The sequence below is a fragment of the Elephas maximus genome, chromosome 10 (assembly GCF_024166365.1).
Source record: "Elephas maximus indicus isolate mEleMax1 chromosome 10, mEleMax1 primary haplotype, whole genome shotgun sequence".
In the NCBI taxonomy this organism is placed as follows: domain Eukaryota; kingdom Metazoa; phylum Chordata; class Mammalia; order Proboscidea; family Elephantidae; genus Elephas; species Elephas maximus.
Genome location: NC_064828.1, coordinates 83,000,104 through 83,019,773, shown reverse-complemented (window position 1 = coordinate 83,019,773; position 19,670 = coordinate 83,000,104). Strand labels below are relative to the sequence as shown.

The 19,670-nt window shown below is 40.3% G+C and overlaps 1 protein-coding gene across 1 annotated transcript in view; it reads left to right on the top strand.

Annotated features, from left to right (window-relative positions):
• The window catches only part of SYNJ2BP (synaptojanin 2 binding protein), an 86,454-nt gene that overhangs the window by 47,932 nt on the left and 18,852 nt on the right, over positions 1-19,670 (top strand). The window contains exon 2 of the mRNA XM_049897959.1: positions 17,270-17,406. Coding sequence (XP_049753916.1) covers positions 17,270-17,406 — 137 coding nt within the window. The remainder of the gene's footprint in view (positions 1-17,269; positions 17,407-19,670) is intronic.

Below are 19,670 nucleotides of genomic sequence, written 5' to 3'. Positions count from 1 at the left end.
TGCGGGGGGGACACAATTCAATCCTTGACAGGTGTGTAAATATTATAGTTATGTCCTCCTGGTGTATTGACCCTTTAATCATTATATGGTGTCCTTCTTCATCCTTTGTGGTAGATTTTACTTTAAAGTGTGTTTTGTCAGAGATTAATATTGCCACTCCTGCTCTTTTTGACTGTTGTTCGCTTAATGTATTTTTTCCATCCTTTGAGTTTTAATTTGTTTGTCTTTGAGCCAGAGGTGTATCTCTTGTAGGCAGCCTATAAACAGACTGTGTTTTTTTAATCCATTCTGCCACTCTCTGTCTCTATTTTGGTGCATTTAGTCTATTTACATTCAGCATAATTATTGATAAGTATGAGTTTAGTGCCGTCATTTTGATGTCTTTTTTCTGTGTGTTGTTGACAGTTTCTTTGTTCCACTGAATTTTCTGTGCTGAGTAGTTTTTTATTTATGTATTTTCTTTTTATCTTTTTCATTGTTGTTGATTTTGTATTTGCTGAGTCTTTATGTTTTTGTATTTTATTTTGATGTGTAGGATTGCTTCCTTTGTGGTTACCTTAATATTTACCCTTATTTTTCTGAGTTTAAACTAATTTTTTATTTCTTTATATAGCCTTGACTGCCTCTGCATGTGAAAGACTCATGACATTTTTTAGTCCCTCTTTTTTGTTTAAATGTTGTCGTTTTTTACATATTGATGTGTCTGTTTCCCTATTATCAGTGCTTTAGGTTTGATTGGGAAACCCTGGTGGCGTAGTGGTTAAGTGCCGTGGCTGCTAACCAAAAGGTCAGCAGTTCGAATCCACCAGGCACTCCTTGGAAACTCTACGGGGCAGTTCTACTCTGTCCTATAGGGTCGCTGTGAGTCGGAACCGACTTGATGGCAGTGTGTTTGGTTTTTTTGGTTTGGAGCTTTGATTCATTTTTGCGACTTCCCTGTCTGGGTTGATATCTGGTTGTGTTGTGCTGTGTTGTTGTTATTGATTTTCTAATCAGAGGACTCCCTTTATTGTTTCTTATAATTTTGGTTTGGTTTTCGCAAATTCCTTAAACTTCTGTTTATCTGCAAATGCCCTAATTTCACCGTCATATTTGGGAGACAGTTTTGCTGGATATGTAATTTTGGCTGGCAATATTGTTCCTTCAAGGCTTTATATATGTCATACCATTGCCTTCATACCTGCATAGTTTCTGCTGAGTAGTCAGAGTTTAGTTTTATTAACTCTTCTTTGTAGATGACTTTTTGTTTATTCCTAGCCAGTCTTAAAAGTCTCTCTTTACCTTTGGTTTTGGCAAGTTTGAGTATAGTATGGCTTGGTGACTTTCTTTTGGAATCTACCTTGTATGAGGTTTGATGAGCATCTTGGATAGATGTCATCCCATCTTTCATGATATCAGGGAAGTTTTCTGCCAGCACATGTTCAACAATTCTCTCAGTATTTTCTGTTATCCCCCCTGTTCTGGTACTTCAGTCACTTGTAAGTTATTCCACTTTATAGAGTCCCACATAATTCTTAGGTTTTCTTCATTTTTTTAAAATTCTTTTATCTGATTTTTCCTCAAATAAGTTGGTGTTAAGTTCTTTATTGTCAGTCTCACTAATTCTGACTTCCATTGCCTCACTTCTGCTCCTGTGACCCTCTATTGAGTTGTCTAATTCTGAAATTTTATTGTTAATCTTCTGGATTTTTGTTTGCTCTCTCTCTTTGGATTCCTGCAGCCTGTTAAATTTTTGTTATGGCCTTCTATGCTCTTCTGTTGTTCCTCTATTGCTTTTCTGTGTGTTCCTTGGGTTGTTCTGCATTTTGCCTGACCTCCCTGATCTTTTGAAAAATCCTGTATATTAATCTTTTGTATTCTGCCTCCAGTAATTCCAAGAATTTATTTTTCTCTGGAAGATTTCTTGGTTCTTTGTTTTGGGAGCTTGCCAAAGCCATTCATGATCTGCCTCTTTATGTGTTTTGATATTGACTGTTGTCTCCAAGCCATCAATAAGTTATTATGTTTTTTATTTTGTTTGCTTACTCTGTCCTAGCTTCCTGTTTTGTTTTGATATGCCTAGATAGGCTGCTCATGTGAGCTAGTTTGATTTTTGGCACCTTTGAAGCTTTAACGTCCTGTCACTGGTGGTTAGATCTTTTATTAGGTATGTGAACTCAGGAGTCTGTTTACTTTTCTTGTATGGATTCGGCTCAGGTGTCCAGGTAATTGGTCACCAAGTGAGCGGTACAGGCGCTCACCTGCAGTCCTAGACGGGCAGGGGTGATTTATGTAGGCACAGGTATCTGGCTGCAGTATGGGGTCAAGCAGTGAGCAAGGCAGGGGGCTGATGGCTGCCCTTGAGTGTCTGGGAGGAAAGCGTGTGCCTGTTCTCCAGAGCCCATAGGTGGGTGGATTTTGAAGCTGGACTATAGGCACCTAATGCTGTTGGCTGTAAGGACTGGGAGGCCCCATTTATTCCTGCACCACTATCATGTGTGGCTAGGTGGTGTAGGTGTAGCCAACAGTATTCAGGCACCTAATGTGGGTAGGTGAGGACCCTGCTTAATGGGCACAGTGGTATCAAATGTCACGAACCTACCACTTCACAATATAACTGATACAGTTGAAGTTAGGCTTCTGGTATATACCCTGTTGTACTGTGCTAATAGGGGCCTACACTGTTGAAATGGGCCCACACAGGTCTATACAGGCGTGAAAGGCATTCAGAGTCCATGGACCCTTTATGCCTGTGCCTAGGCAAAAGAGCTGTGCCTACCCTGAGTTCCCAGCTTAGGGGACCTGGCAGATTATTTTCTCCTGTTTGTTAACTTGTTCCTTCTCCAAGACTCAGAGAATGGCTCAGGGTGCATGACAAGTCCTACTTCCAGCCCAGGGGATGTAGCAATCGCTGAAGCCAGCTCAGGACCCCATGCAGAGCAGAGAAGGGGCAGGCAAATGGGAGACAGATTATTCCAAAGGGGTTGTTTTTTGATGCACGCGGTAGGTTAGACACATGTATTTATCTTTTGCTGATTGAGCACCGCTTTTCACTCGTCCTGGAGGCTCAAATAGACTCTCCGCTGCTTCGTCTTCTTAATGTGGAAAATGCATACTGAGCACCACTGCATGCCTCACCACGCATGCCAGCTGATCTGGTCTACAGAATGCCAGTCCCTGCCAACTCCTCACTGCTTCTGAACCGTGTCTTCCTCCCCTTGCCACTCAGTCTGATTCCTTAACTTTGTGTTTGATGTTCAGGGCTTCTATACTGTCATATGCAATCAACTCACTTGTTCTTTCAGTTCTTTGTTGTAAGAGTGACCACAGGAAGCATCCAACCACTCTGCCATCTTGGCCTTGCCCTTAAGTGGATGTTTTTCCTTTTATCGTACTTGGAGTTTGTTGAGTTTCTTGGATGCTTCTAGATTCTTGTCTTCCATGAAATTTGATAAGTTTTGGCCTTTATTTCTAGAAATTTTCTTTGTGTACTTTATTCTTCTTCTATGACTCACATTATGTATATGTGGTACACTTTATTTTGTCCCACAAGCTATTGGGCTATTTTTATTTTTCTCCATGCTTTTTTCTTTCTGCTTACACTGGATAATTTCAATTAATGTATCTTCATGTTCACTGATGCTTTCTCCTGCCTGCTCAAATCTATCGGTGAAGCCTTCTAGTGTATTTTTGTTTCAATTAATACTCTTCAGCACCAGAATTTCTATACAGTTCCTTTTTATTATTTTTATCTTTCTCGCTCTCTCTCTTTTTAAAAAGTATATGTGTGCAAGAACAGTGAGGAATCTGTGAAACGTTTCGTGACGTGGGGGAACCTGAAGGGCATTATGCTGAGTGAAATTAGTTCCAGAGGAACAGATATTGTATAAGACCACTATTATAAGAACTTGAGAAGTAGTTTAAACTGAGAAGAGGACATTCTTTTGTGGTTGCGAGAGGGGGGAGGGAGGGAGGGTGGGAGAGGGGCATTCACTTATTAGATAGTTGATGAGAGCTACTTTAGGTGAAGGGAAGGACAGCACACAATACGAGAGAGGTCAGTGCAGTTGGACTGAACCGGGGGCAAAGAGGTTTCCTGAATGAACTGAGCTCTTTGAAGTCCAGCGTAGCAGGGGCGGGGGTCTGGGGACTGTGGTTTCAGGGGACATTTAAGTCAATTGGCATAGTGAAATCTATTAGGAGAACGTTCTTCGTCCCACTTTGAAGAGTGGCGTCTGGGGTCTTAAACGCTAGCAGGCAGCCATCTGTGATGCATCAGTTGGTCTCGGCCCACCTGGATCAAGGGAGAATGGGGAACACCAAGGACACAAGGCGATTACGGGCCCAGGAGACAGAAAGGGCCACATGAACCAGAGACTACATCATCCTGAGACCAGAAGGACTGGATGATGCCTGGCTACAACCGATGACTGCCCTGACAGGGAGCACAGTGGAGAACCCCTGGGGGAGCGAGAGAGCAGTGGGATGCAGACCCCAAATTCTCATAAGACCGGACTTAATGGTCTGACTGAGACTGGGAGAACCCTGGTGGTCATGGCCCCCAGACCTTCTGTTACCCCAGAACAGGAACCATTCCCGAAGCCAACTCTTCAGACATGAATTGGACTGGACAATGGGTTGGAGAGGGATGCTGGTGAGGAGTGAGCTTCTTGGATCAGGTGGACACTTGAGGCTGTGTTGGCATCTCCTGCCGGGGGTGGGGGATGGGAGGGTAGAGGGGGTTAGAGGCTGGTGAAGTGGACACAAGGAGAGAGAGTGGAGGGAGATAGCGGGCTGTCTCGTTGGGGAGAGAGTAGTTGGGAGTGTGTAGCAGAGTGTGTATGGGTTTTTGTGTGGGAGACTGACTTGATCTGTGGACTTTCACTTAAAGCACAATAAAAATTATAAAAGTATATGTATGTGTGTATTTGGTGAGATATTGGTTTTCTTTAGGTCTTTGTCCATGCTTTCCTTTAGCTCTTTGAGCTGGTTAGTTGATTTAAAGTCAGTCTTGTAAGTCCAATTATCAGGGATTTCTAAGGCCATTTTCTATTAATTTATTTTTAACTGTGAATAGGTCATACTTTCTAATTTCTGTTCATGCTTCATAATTCCCTTGTTCAAAGTTGTACAGTTTGAATATTATAATTTGGTAACTCTGTCAATCAGATTTTCCTCTGTCCCCATAGTTTTTTATTGCTCCTTGTTGTGGGTTGTTGTCACGGATTGAATTGCATCCCCCCCAAAATATGTGTCAACTTGGTTAAGCTATGATTCCCAGTATTGTGTGGTTGTCCTCCATTTCGTGATTGTAATTTTATTTTACGAGGATTAGGGTGGGATTGTAACACCACCCTTATTCAGGTCACTTCCCTCATCCAAGATGAAGGGAGTTTCCCTGGGGTGTGGCCTGCACCATCTTTTATCTCTAAAGAGATAAAAGGGAAGCAAGTAGAGAGTTGGGGCCCTCATACCACCAAGAAAGCAGCACCAGGAGCAGAGCGTATCCTTTGGGCATGGGGTCCCTGCCCCTGAGAAGCTCTTCGACCATGGGAAGATTGAGGACAAGGACCTTCCTCCAATGGGAAGACTGAGGACAAGGACCTTCCTCCAGAGCCGACAGAGAGAGAAAACCTTCCCCTGGAGCCCACGCCCTGAATTTGGACTTGTAATCTACTAGACTGTGAGAAAATAAATTAATCTTTGTTAAAGCCATCCACTTGTGGTATTTCTGTTATGGCAACAGTTGTAATTATTTGTTTGGTAAGTTTTCAAAACTTGTTTCAGTGTGGGCCCTGAAGTCTGTGTTCCATTAGTTTAATGGCAAGGAACGAGGAACTTGGACCACTGTCCCCACAGCTGGGGAGCAGGGGATGGTAGGCAGGTAAGTTAAAATTCCACAACATTCTCTTACCAAAATTCAGCATCTTTTTTCTTCATTAACCATTCCCTGGGTTGTTGTAAGTTTTTAATGGATTCCAAAAGTTGGAAAAGTGATTGTGACTGTTATTACTAGATTACTTGTTGCTTTAATATTGGTTTTTGACTTACAGGAATATCTTGATGGGCCATGTAAAAAACTTTCAATCATTTGCATGTAGCATGTAAATCAGTAAAAATTTTGAGTCAAATATGCAGAATTACAACCATTTTTATACTCTTCACTACTTTTTTTCATTATTAATATTCCTTGGATTCATGTCTTTAACCAGCAGTCCTCTAGAGTATAAATTAAGCAACACATATATAAATGTTTAAAAAATATAAAGCAGTAACTAAGCCATTAATGACATGCAACTGAATGACCATCCAACCAAATGACTGAACCTAAAGCACGCTCTTCTGATCCCCACTAACCTGTGTGTGTGTCTTCAACCACTGTATATTTAGATTTCCCACACAACTGTTTTTAAGAACAAATAGTTTTAAAATTATTTTCTTTGACACTTAAAAGTAGAGTGTGAAGTGTCACTGTTACCACACTGTTAATGCTTGTTCACTCCTCTCTACTTCTCCTCTAAATAAACTTCAGGAATCATAATATATGTAGAGGTAAATGTCCTATAGAAAACGACTAATGAAAAAAAGTGGGTTGTGTCTAATAGAGCTTGATTGATGTCTGGAGAAAATGAGTGAAACTGAACTTGGGTTGGAAAAAAATCTCAAAGTAGATAGAAGGAAAATAAGGTATTTGTCAGCCTAGTATTCTTAATCAAGTGATTGTAATCATTGGTGCTAATGGAGTATTTTATTTCATATTAATTATGTCCAGAATTACTATTTCCAGAATAATAGGTCAAACAGTAGCCTTTTGCTTTCTACTTTTAGATTTTATAGATAAGAATCTGAATGAAATGCAGGGTTTTTCCTTCTGTGGACTGAAGATGAGCAATAAGGACCTTGACTGTGGTGACAGAATTCCAGAATGATGAATTCTTCCTCTGGAATATATTACTGTTGTATACTTTTCTACAGCCATTATTTCAACACTGCCTATTCAGAGCCATCCCAAAGAGAAGCTGGCTCCCAAGATAGCCAGCAGTGCTTTGAGGACCTTTTTCTAAAGCAATTCTTATTTTCTGCAAAGATGCAGTATTGCAAAATGGTCAAGAACTCAAGCTTTAGAATCAAGCAGCCTGACTTGATTTTGCAAGGAACTGCGATCTTTTGGAAGAGTTACTTAATTTCTCTGTGCCTCACTTTTTAAACTCCTCTATAAATATTGGTAATATATTGGTAATAATCACCTCATGAGTTTGTTGAGAAGATTAAATGAGATAATGTATGTAAAGTACTTAGGATAGTACCTAAACCAAAACCAAAACCCGTTGCCGTTGAGTTGATTCTGACTCATAGCGACCCTATAGGACAGAGTAGAACTGCTCCATAGAGTTTCCAAGGAGCGCCTGGTGGATTCCAGCTGCTGACCTTTTGGTTAGCAGACGTGGCTCTTAACCACTACTCCACCAGGGTTTCCTGGATAGTACTTAAAAAAAAAAAACCAAACCCAGTGCCATCGAGTCATGCTTAGCACGTAGTAAATGCCCCATAAATATTACCAGTTGCTGTTGCTATTACTGTTCTTACACTTATACACGATCAGTGTAATCACTTGGAGTCAGGAGGGTTTCAGAAAAAGGCATTTCTTATTTAACTTTCTAAGGCTCTTTAACGAGGTAACTTTTTTCTATCCCAATCCTATAATGATGTCATCCTCATGCCACCTTTACCCTTTCGTATTTAGACTACTCATCTAAATTAGAGATCAGGCAATTCATTTTAATCTTGCCACATGTTTTAATTTAGTGGCACTTTATAACCAGAATTCAATAAGCAATACTTGCTCGTTCATAAATTTTTGAAAAACAAACTATTTTTAGTGCTGTTAGATTTACAGAAAAATTGTTCAGAAAGTACAGAGATCCCACTACTCCCTTCTCCACACATACCCCACACAGTTTTCCCTATTATTAACACCTTGCATTAGTGTGGTCCATTTGTTACAATTAAGGAACCAATATTGATACATTATTATTAACTAAATCCATGGCTTACAGTAGGGTTCACTCTCTGTGTTTAGTCGGTTCCGACTCACAGCGACCCTGTGCACAACTGAGTGAAACACTGCCAGGTCCTCCTCCATCCTTACAATCATTGTTATACTTGAGCCCATTGTTGCAGTCACTGTGTCAGTCCACCTTGTTGAGGGTCTTCCTCTTTTCCACTGACCCTGTACTTTACCAAGCATGATGCCCTTCTCCAGGGACTGATCCCTCCTGACAACATGTCCAAAGTATGTAAGACGCAGTCTCACCATCCTTGCTTCTATGGGGCATTCTGGTTTTACTTCTTCCAAGACAGATTTGTTCGTTCTTTTGACAGTCCATGGTATATTCAATATTCTTTGCCCACACCATAATCCAAAGGCATCAGTTCTTCGGTCTTCCTTATTCATTGTCCAGCTTTCACATGCATATGATGCAATTGAAAATACCATGGCTTGGGTCAGGCGCACCTTAGTCTTCAAGGTGACGTCTTTGCTTTTCAACGCTTTAAAGAGGTCCTTTTGCAGCAGATTGCCCAATGCAATGTCTTTTGATTACTTGACTGCTGCTTCAGTGGGTGTTGTGATCCAAGTAAAATGAAATCCTTGATAACTTGAATCTTTTCCCCATTTATCATGATGTTGGTTATTGGTCCATATGTGAGGATTTTTACTTTACGCTGAGGTATAATCTATACTAAAGGCTGTGGTCTTTGATCTTCATTAGTAAGTGCTTCAAGTTCTTTCACTGTCAGGAAGCAAAATTGTGTGATCCGCATAACGCAGGTTGTTACTGAGTCTTCCTCCAATCCTGATGTGCCATTCTTCTTAATATAGTCCAGCTTCTCAGATTATTTGCTCAGCATACAGATTGGATAGGTATGGTGAAAGAATACAACCCTGACGCACACTTTCCTGACTTTAAACCACTCAGTATCCTCTTGTTCTGTCTGAACAACTACGTCTTGATCTATGTACCTTATGAATAGCAGCAGAACATTGTGTTTATAGGTTTTGACAAATCCATAATGTCATGTATCCACCATTACAGTGTACATAATAGTTTCACTGCCCTAAAATGTCCTGTGCTTTACCTATTCATCTCTTTTCCCCTCCCTGCACTTCCGGCAACCACTGATCTTTTTACTGCCTCCATAGTTTTGCCTTTTCCAGAATGTCATAAGGTTGGAATCATAAGGTATATAGCCTTTTCATTCAGCTTCTTTTACTTAGTAATGTGCATTTAAGGTTTCTCCATGTCTTTTGTGGCTTGATAACTCATTTTTTTTTTATCATTGAATAATATTCTATTGTATGTGTGATGGTTAAGATTGTGTGTCAGCTTGGCTGGGCCATGATTCTCAGTGTTTATATGTGATCACTCCCATAATGGGATCTGCTGTAGGTAGCCAGTCAGTTGAAAGGGAGTTTCCTTGGGGGTGTGGCCTGCATCTAAATATAAGCAGATGTTCTGGCTTTTTGCTTGCTCTGGATCCTGTGGCTGCCTCCCAGGCATCTGACCGCCATTTCTTGGGACTTGAGCTATCAGCTTATCTGCTGATCTTGGGATTCCTCGATCTTCACAGTCTGTGAGCGGAGCCCTGTTCTCTGATGTGCTGATCTTGGGTTCACTAGCCCCTGCAGCTATGTAAATCAGGAGAAGCCTTGCAGTCTTGCCTGCCAATCTTGGGATTCGTCAATATTCACAGCCTGTGAGCAAGAGCCCTGCTGTCCGACCTGCCTATCTGGGGTTTGCCGGCCCCTGCAGCTACGTGAATCGGGAGAAGCCTCCATCCTAATCCATGGACTTTGGGACAGTCCAGGCTCTATAATTGTGTGAGCAGTTTCTTTGATATAAATCTCTCTCTATATGTATTTATATGCTTTACTGGTTTTGCTTCTCTAGAGAACCCAGCCTAAGACAGTATGGATGTACTCCAGTTCGTTTATCCATTTACATATTGAGACTAAATTCACTGCCACTGAGTCGATCCCAACTCATAACAACCATATAGGAAAGAACAGAACGGTCCCATAGGGTTTCCAAGGCTGTAAATCTTTACTGCAGCAGACTGCCACATCTTTCTCTCACAGAGCAGCTAGCTGGTGGGTTCCAACCTTTTGGTTAGCAGCCCGTGCTTAACCACTGTGCCACCACTGCTTCTCCATCTATGAAAGAACATCTTGATTGCTTCCAATTTTTGGTAATTATGAATAACCCCAAAAAGATGAATAAAGGTACTATAAACATTGGTGCGTAGGGTTTTGCATGGACATAAGTTTTCAGCATTCACTCATTTAAAAAATTTTTTTAGTTTATTTTATTGATGTTGTTGAGAATATACACAGCAAAACGTACACCAGTTCAACAATTCCAAATGTACAATTCAGTGACAGTGATTACATTCTTTGAGTTGTGCAACCATTCTCGCCCTCCTTCTCTGAGTTGTTCCTGCCAATCAGCATAAACACAGTGGCCTCTAAGCTTCCTATCTAATCTTTAGAGTTGCTGTTGTCAATATGATCTCATATAGATAGTTCTTAATAGAACATAATGCTCAAGGCAGACATTTTTTACTTGTTAAGCTAAATTATTGTTTGATTTTAAAAAGGCTTAAGGGGATATTTTTGGTTTAAGGTTTAAAGATTATCTCAGGGCAGTAGTTTCAGGGGTTCATCCAGCCTTCATGACTGCAAAAAGTCTAGAGCTCATGAGAATTTGAAATTCTGTTCTGTATTTTCTCCTTTTTGATCAAAATTCTACTGTAGAATCTTTGATCAAAATGTTCAGTAGTACTATCTGGGCACCACCCAGTTCTTCTGGTCTTGTGGCAGAAGAGGCAGTTGTTCATGGAGGCAGTTCGCCATGCAGTCCATATCCTCCTCCTATTCCTGACTCTCCTTCCTTTGTTGCTCCAGGTAAATAGAGACCAATGGTTGTGCCTCAAATAACATTCACTCATTTTTAAGTCTGTTGATTCCCAGTTTTTTTCTTTCTTCTTCTCCCTTCGACTTCTTTTGTGTCTTAGATGATGAAAGCTTAGTTAATTGTATCTTTAAAGTCCACAGCACACAGTCCTTATCAACATACAGGTAGTCTCCAGCTTAAGACGGGTTTCTGTTCCAACACTCGATGGTAAGTAGCTTCTGACATAAATTGAATATCTCTTTTTTTTAAGTTTTTATTATTATTGCCTTTTATTATGAGTGTCTTTATAAATCCAATCTTTATTTGTCTTTGGGGGTTAGAAACATATATAAATTTACAGATATATTTTAACGCATAGATATACACATACATAAAAGATACACAAACCATAAAAATTTACTCTGACAGTTGACAAGAGTTGGATGATGTCATTTTGTCAGCTGCAGTAATAACTCCATTTGTAGAAAGTTCTAGATCATGTGGATTATCCTAGGAATGGGAATGGCATTTCTAGTCAGAAAATCAGTGAGTTGTCTGTATGATCTTTTTCTTTTTGTTTTCATATATTTTGCAGTAATATCTCACTGCTTCCTGAATCTGCCTGTTGACTTTAGCAAAATGATCAGTGTTTTTGAGTTCATGTCTTAAAGCAACCAAAACCCCTGATTTAGTTTAGAAAAAACTTGAACTAATCCTTTTACTGTAAAATTTTTTGACAACTTCTCTCTTTTCTCTCCCTCATTCTTTCTTTCTTCTTCAGGAGTTCATTCCTCTTAAAAATCCATTAAGTCCTGATCTGTCAGTTCCCCTTCTTTGTGATCTATGAGCCATTCCACAACAGGCAATATCAAGTTCTAAATTCAGCATTCTTGCCTTATGGGTGATTTTCCCACTGATCTCTTCTACCATATCATCCTGATCAAATGCTTGGAGCCTGTTCACATAACTCAGCATTTTTTTCCATATTCCGTACTTGCATTTTTCTGTAACTTTCTCCCAAGAAGGTGCAGTGTTCCAGATACACTGAAAACTATTATAATTCTTCCAAAAATTGTGTCATGTTACTATACCTCCATCTATTACAGCTGTAGCCTGAGCAAATGTAGTCCGTAGGTAGTAAGCCTGAAAGTGGCCATAGAACCTTGATCCATAGGCTGAATCACAGCTCTCCTGTTGGGAGATAGATATACCACTTTCACATCTTGATTTAGATCATCTATGTGGGAGGATGTCCTGGGGCAGGTAGCAGCAGAATCTTGAAAATAATGCTCTTTTCAAGGTAGTAGGTATGCACTTCTGGTATGAAACAATTTAAAAACCAGTCTTTAAATAACACAATTGTCATCCAGACCTTGGAGTTACTTCTGCAGTAGACCTGCAACTTACTTTTGTCAATGTTTTTGAATGCTCTGGGATTTTCAGAACAGTAAGCAAGAAAAGGTTTTCATTTAAATCCAGCAGCATTTTCTCTAAGCAGCAGTGTGATTTTGTCTTTAAATGCCTTGAAACCAGGCATCAGCTTCACCTCTTTGTGTAAACAGATGGTTGTAAGTGCAGTTCGTCGTAACTTGAATATGGGACTACCTGTATGTAAGGCCCCTTTCTTGTTTTATTTTAATTTTTAATCCTTTATCCCTAAACCCTATCCTGTATCACTCTGCCCAAAGGTACTCATGGATTTTAATATGTCCTTATATATGTGTGCATTCTTGTAAATAGGTAATATTGTTTTGCATTTATGTGTTTTAAATTTATGAGAAGATATTCTGCTATGAATAGCAACATTACATTTTAAAAATCAATCCATGATTATTCAGTGTTTCTACTGTCTAGCAATAGTTTAGATAATCTGCTCCCCGAAGGATATATTACCGGAATAAGGTTCTTGCCTCTCACTGGTCAAGAATGAGCAGGTAAGGCACATAGTTTTCCACACGAGCAAAGCTTTATTGAAGAGGCTTGCAAGCGGAGAGGAGGAGGGCCTAGAGCAACGCATACCCTCATCTCACAGAACAAAAGACGGGCCCGAGTTTTTAAAAGTTTTTGAGCTGGAAAAGATTCATGTTTATTCATAGACACAGGCAAGGATATGTTAACTAAGGTGCGTGTGCAGCAGCTTTCCAAGATGGCTCCTGTCCTGGAGGCCTCTGGGATTCGCAGCAGGACTTATTATGGGTTGTTGCACCTGCGTGGTCTTTCACCGTCTGGGTTCGATTCCCCGGCTGGGGTTGTAGCCCCTCGCTGCCCCTGGTGGAAGGTCACACAGCGGTCACAGGTGGATATTCTGCACAAGTCCCTGGGCCTGGTTTTCTCCAGCTGCTTCTGAAATGCAGTTTTAAAGAAGCTTGTGGGCTATTTTTAGATACCCTGCCCCATTGTTCTGTGGACTGGCTTTGTTTCTGCGCCCTGGCCCGTTCCTTGTTATTTTGTTTGCAGATTTGGGCGCCCCTCTCGTCCTTGTCTTTCTAAGTCTCTAGATTCCACACTCAACCCCCTACTACCTCAAGTTGTTAACATTTTGCCCTGTTTACATTATCTTTTTCTTATTTGAACCACTAAGGACATATAGACAACATGCCCATTCATCCCTAAATATTTCAATGTGTATTTCCTGAGAACAAGAAGATTCGTGTTCATAACCTCAGTGTAATGATCAAATTCAGGAAGTGTAACGTTGGTATAATAAAAAAATAATCACAGTACGTAGTCAAAGTTTCTCGATTATGACCTTTAAGGTAAATTTCCCCTGATCCAGAATCCAAACGATGATCTCACATTGCATGTATTTCCCTGTCTCTTTGCTCACCTTTAATCTGGAGCCACCTTTAATCAGTGCCTTTCATGACATCGAAGCTTGGGACAAGCACAGGCAGATGGTTTTATGGACCATCCCTCTATAGTCTATTTCTGTTTTACTTGCTTCTCCTCTAACCACACCAGCCTCTTTGCTGTTTCTCAAACAGGCACCCTCTGATCTCAGGGCCTTTGCCCCCTGTCTTAGATAGACAGCCAAAGTAACCATCAGTCACCACAAAACATGCTGCAATGTGCATATTCTTACATTCTGAAATTGAAGGGGTCTCTGTTAATTGCATTGGAAAAAGATATGTATCCCAAGACTCTCAGACAAACCAGGATGTGTGGTCACCCTATTTATGGATGATTTCTCTGGAACATAGCCAATAATCAGCAGATATGTACCCGTGTAGCCTTTTTCGTGTTTCCGTCTGGCATCTGTTGCAATTGGTTGGTGCATTGCATATGCTGTACTGACTTGCATACTAGAAACTTCCCAGGAGGGAGATTTCTGGATCATAGGTCATAAACATACTTAATTTCAATAAATTTGAGTTCCGTTCAGTCTTGTCCTATTTATAGGCAGAGGGAGTTTTTAATCTCTTTTTCTTCCCATCTTCTAGGAATTTTAATCTTTGTACTGTATATATACTCATTCTTTCTCCATCAAGCTATCTAGTTTTGGGCTATAGCAGTCACTAGTTTATTGGCAACGAACTGCTACCAATGCCTTAGCCCAATATAGCAACTACTATGTAGTTTATAAATAATTTCTTCAGATTTTATATTATTGGGCTATAACAATTACCTTATGAGGTAGAGAGGACAAAATTTGTCATTTTTATTTTACTGAAAATGAAGCTGAGGGTCAGAGGTAAGCTGACATTTTTTGTTCCACACATCTGGTAAATTAAGAAGTTGAACTTGGAATCAGGTCTTCTGTATTAGTAAATATGCTTCTGCAAAATCCATAAGGGACAGGGAAAAGGATAAATTTCTGATTGTGTATATCTTAGTATCTAGTGCTGCTATAACAGAAATATCACAATTGAATAGCTTTAACAAACAAAAACTTACTCTCTCACAGTTTAGGAGGCTAGGAGTCTGAAATCAGGGCGCCGGCTCTAGGGGAAGACTTTATCTCTGTTGGCTCTGGGGGAAGGTCCTTATCTCCTTTCAACAACTGTGGGCCCGTTGTTCCTTGGAGATCTCCATGTGTTTTGGCATCAGTCTTTCCCTGGGGTCTAGGAGGTTCTCACCGCATGGACCCTGGGTCCAAAAGATATGTTCTGTTCTCAGCTCTTCTTTCCTGCCAGGTCCCTTTCTCTCTGCTTGCTTCTCTCTCCTTTTATTTCTTGTAAGACAAAAGGTGGAGCCCTTGGGGCACAGTGGTTAAGAGCTTAGCTGCCAAACAAAAGCTCTGCCCTTTGAACCCACCAGCCATTCCTTGGAAACCCTATGGAGCAGTTCTCCTCTGTCCTGTAGAGATGCTGTAAGTGGGAATTGACTACACTTCAACAGGTAAGATAAAAGGTGATGGAGACCACACCCCAGGGCAAGACTCCTTACATTGGATCAGGGCTGTGCCCTGAGTACGGGTATTGCATCCCACCCTTACCTTATTAACATAACAAACATAACTTAATTTTCCTTAACATAGACTAATCCTGCCCACAGGCAGAGATTAGGATTTACAATACATAGGACAGTTACATCAGATCACAAAATGAAGGACTGAGAATCATGGCCTAGCCAAGATGACTCATATTTTTGGGGGGGACACAATTCAATCCGTGACAGTGGGTAAAGCAGCAACTGTTCAGTGTAGCTTTATGTCTTACTCATAATGTAATAAAATGCCTACTCATAGTAAATGATCAATAATTTTCATTAAACAAGTGAATGAACAAATGACCTGGGGATTGTGTAGATACCCATAGGGCCCAGATTTGAATTGCTAATACCATTACTCACTGCTTCTTTTAGCAATGATTTGCATTAGAGATAAGCTCAGTTCCACAAATTTTCTGGCTGAGGAAAGGGACTTGATGCCAAACCAAGGGTTCTCATGGTTTGGTTCATTTGCAACAAATATAATGGTGACTTTTGATGGTGACTTTTGAGGAGTAGACTGGAGTTGTTTGTTTATAGTTAATCCACTCTCTAAAAAAGCTGTTCTTTTTAAAAGCTTTAAATTACCAGTAGCAGAGCCCCTCCCTACTAACTACTGCGTTGGATTTGCAGCTTAACATGCACTTTCTGTTCCCCAGATGCTGGTATGCAGCTCTAGTGTTTGGTGAGAGATTCTAACCAGAGTGAGAATGTTGGGTTTCTTTGAAAAAATTCTAAGTAGTTTGTTCCAGCATAGGGAGAGGCTGGTTGGTGTCAGCCATTGCTCAAATCTTTCACAGTTTTTAAGTAATTTCAAAGCCCTCAGATCTGCTCCCCCCAACCTTTCCACCTTATCTCAGTTTGCTACCTACCACCACTTCTTCAATACTTCCCCAGGCATTGTGTTACAAATAAAGGTATTCAAAGGAAGACTTCAATAACTTAAATCAAGCTGTGGGGGAGGAAGCCAAGCAAAGGAAATAGGGTTTAAGTGCAAAAACTGCCAGGCAAGCTAAGTAAAGAAAGCAAGGTTCTGATGTAAAGCTGCTTGAGGTAATGGAATTTTCCACAGCCTGGGGAATCTGTCTTAAAAATAGCAGTTTGGTAGTCAGTTTTCTACAGTGAATAAAACTTGGCAACCACTGTACCCAGCTTTGTGATCGTTTATACTTGAGGTAGAGAAGGAAAGAAGAGTGAATTTGGTGGTTTAGTCACCACGAATCAAGCAGCAGTTACCTATCTAGTCCCTTTACTTCAATCTCACAGCGTTCTGAGGTTTCCTGCTAACACCTACACCACTGTCCTGGGCTCCCCACCCCAAACACAAATAGAGGAAAAAAAAAAAGGGAAAGAAAATCCCAAGGCAATTCCTTCCAAAAAAGCATATATACAAACGCTCTAGGAACTTGAGAGAAGAAAAGTCTGGAGGAGAAATACAGCTAGGAATCCCACTAAAATTAGGAATAGTTCATTTGGTAATTATTTAGAAGTGTAACGTCTCATGGGCAAAGGTTAACCCTGTTCATTAATTATCAAGAATGTGAGAAATTAACGTCCTCTGAATGCCAACAAAAGGATCAAATTCAAATGTGAATTATAGATATTTCAAAAATTACCATTACTCTTTCACTGAGTTCTATTTAGATCTATCTTGATATATTCAACAATATTGATCACTGTGTTTGTATTTTTAGTCCTGCCTGATCTGAGTGGGCAGCTCCGGATACATTTGTCCTCTGTTGGTGGTGATACTTCCTGTTCACCAGCTACATCACAGCCTGATTCACCAGTGTCCCCTTCCCATCATCCTTCCCTCCCCGCTAGGCCCTCCCTCTCTCATCTCTTCTTCTCTAATGCTTTTTTTCTACTTCACCCCTATCTCCTTCACAATTCCTCCATGATTTTCTCAGGGCTGGGCTTCAACATCGTCGGTGGGACAGATCAGCAGTATGTCTCCAACGACAGTGGCATCTACGTCAGCCGTATCAAAGAGAATGGGGCTGCGGCCCTGGATGGGCGGCTCCAGGAGGGTGATAAGATCCTCTCGGTGAGAACTGGCTTCGGCCTCCTTCACTGTTCCTTGTTCCTTAGACCCTAGGTCTTACCCTCTTTTGGGAAGATTCCTGCCTACCGTTTTGAGTTTGGAAATATTTAGATTGTAGTGTTGAATGGAAGGGACCTTGATCAGTCATCTTTTCCAACCCTACCGTTGGACATGGAGGATAATATTATCCTCATTTGACTGACAAGGCACATTAAGTTCAGAATGTGAAGTTAGTTGCCTGAGTTCAAAAACCACAAAACAGTAAGGGGTAAAGGAATGGTGTGGGGGAAAGGGACTTAAAACCCACATTTTTTGCCTTTCTTCTGTTATACTTCATCACCTCCCTTTTGTTGATTAAAATACTAAATGTATGTTTTTTGGAGGCGGAATATTGGCCCTTATGATTGGATTTGACTTAACTCCAAAAGAAGCAAAGAAGAAGGGTAGGAATTAAGAGTCTTTTTCATACTCAAAGCCCTTGTCTCACCCACTAGTAAGATGAAAAATTAGAATGTAGTTTGATCTGGATGCTTGACCATATGCTCCCATTTCACCTTGCTAACCTCTCTAATAAAACACTTACTACAGGTAACAATTAAATTTTTTTTTTTTTTAAATGAAAACTCTTGAAGAGCAGGGACTCTCTCTCTCTATATATACACACATACATACATATATATCTTTTTTTTTTTTTTAACTTTTTACACCTTAGCATGGTACCCAATATATGTTTAGCCAATGATCAAGTTATGAATCCAGACAAATCCACAAAGGTTGACTGTAAAATATAGGCTCATAAATGCTTGGTCTTAAAATAAATTAGAATAACCCAGAAGTAAATCAGAATGCAGGCAAAATAAGAATTTTTAAAACTATTAAAATGCAGAATATAGCTCTAGCCCTATTTTTAATTTCTGTTCCTTACCATTGGCAACAGCATCACTATGATACTATCACATAGAGTGGCTTGGAGATAAGCATGGCATAAGTTGTTTTATTTTTTTACATACAGGTTAGCTGAAGATGGTCAGCTTATTGCTTGTATGGAAACAATAAAGACAATTGGTATAAAGAATGGAGAAGTGCTGAGAGGGATGAAACCATGGACGGGATGTAGGGCTGGCTTCAAAGGGTTAGACTAAAATAGAGGTACATTTGAACTAGGATAGGACTTCTACTGACAAGAGCCTCTCCCGTCTTCTCTAGATGGGCCATGAGTACAAGGTCTAAGAGGAGATAGCTATTCTGCTTTCTTTTATAAATTGAATAGGACAGGAAGACAAGGTTGGGAAAAGTTAATGAATTAGGTACAGACTGAGAGAAGTCTTGAATGATGGAATTCAGTATCAGTTTCAAAGACCTACCTCAAAATAAGATAGATTTATCTTAGTAGGGTTAGAAGAAATTTTTTAAATTTATTATAGTTTTCTTTTAAGCTTTCCCCTTTGACTTATTTCTCATACAGTTCAATTGATTGGTGATTAAAGGTCATATGCATGAAATTTCCTTCTGGACACTTCTCTGCTACCCAGCCCACTTAGTAGCAGTACATGAAGGCATCTGAGTTTGTAAGAAATTAGACTCAGCAGTCTGATTCTGGAAGTCTTTTTTGATAAGAATTTCTTATCAGAACAAGTAGTTATCCAACCAAAAACCAACCAAACCCATCGCCATTAAGTCAATTCTGACTCATAGTGACCTTACAGGACAGAGTAGAACTGCCCCATAGGGTTTCCAAGGAGCACCTGATGGATTTGAACTGCTGACCTTTTGGTTAGGAGCCAAACTCTTAACCATGACACCACCAGGGTTTCCAGGTAGCTATCAAAAAAACCCAAACCAAACCTGTTGTCGTTGAGTCGATTCCAACTCATAGCGACCCTTAAGAGCAGAGTAGAACTGCCCCATAGAGTTTCCAAGGAGCACCTGGTGTATTCGAACTGCTGACCTTTTGGTTAGCAGCTGTAGCCACTTAACCACTGCACCACCAGGGTTTCCAAGTAGCTAACGGAGCTACCTAAATTAACTCAAGAATTTTTCTTAAGAATGTGTTCTAGCTGATCAACAATAGAAATAGAGCATCGTGGATATCAATATCCCATTTCAGTCCCTTCCACTGACTGTTTTGTCTCTGATGAGTCCGTTAAGCTTCTGCTAAACTAATTGCTGTCAGATTGATTCAGACTCATGATGACCTCATGTGTGTCAGTTTAGAACTGTGCTGCATAGGGTTTTCAATGACTGATTTTTCAGAAGTAGATTGCCAG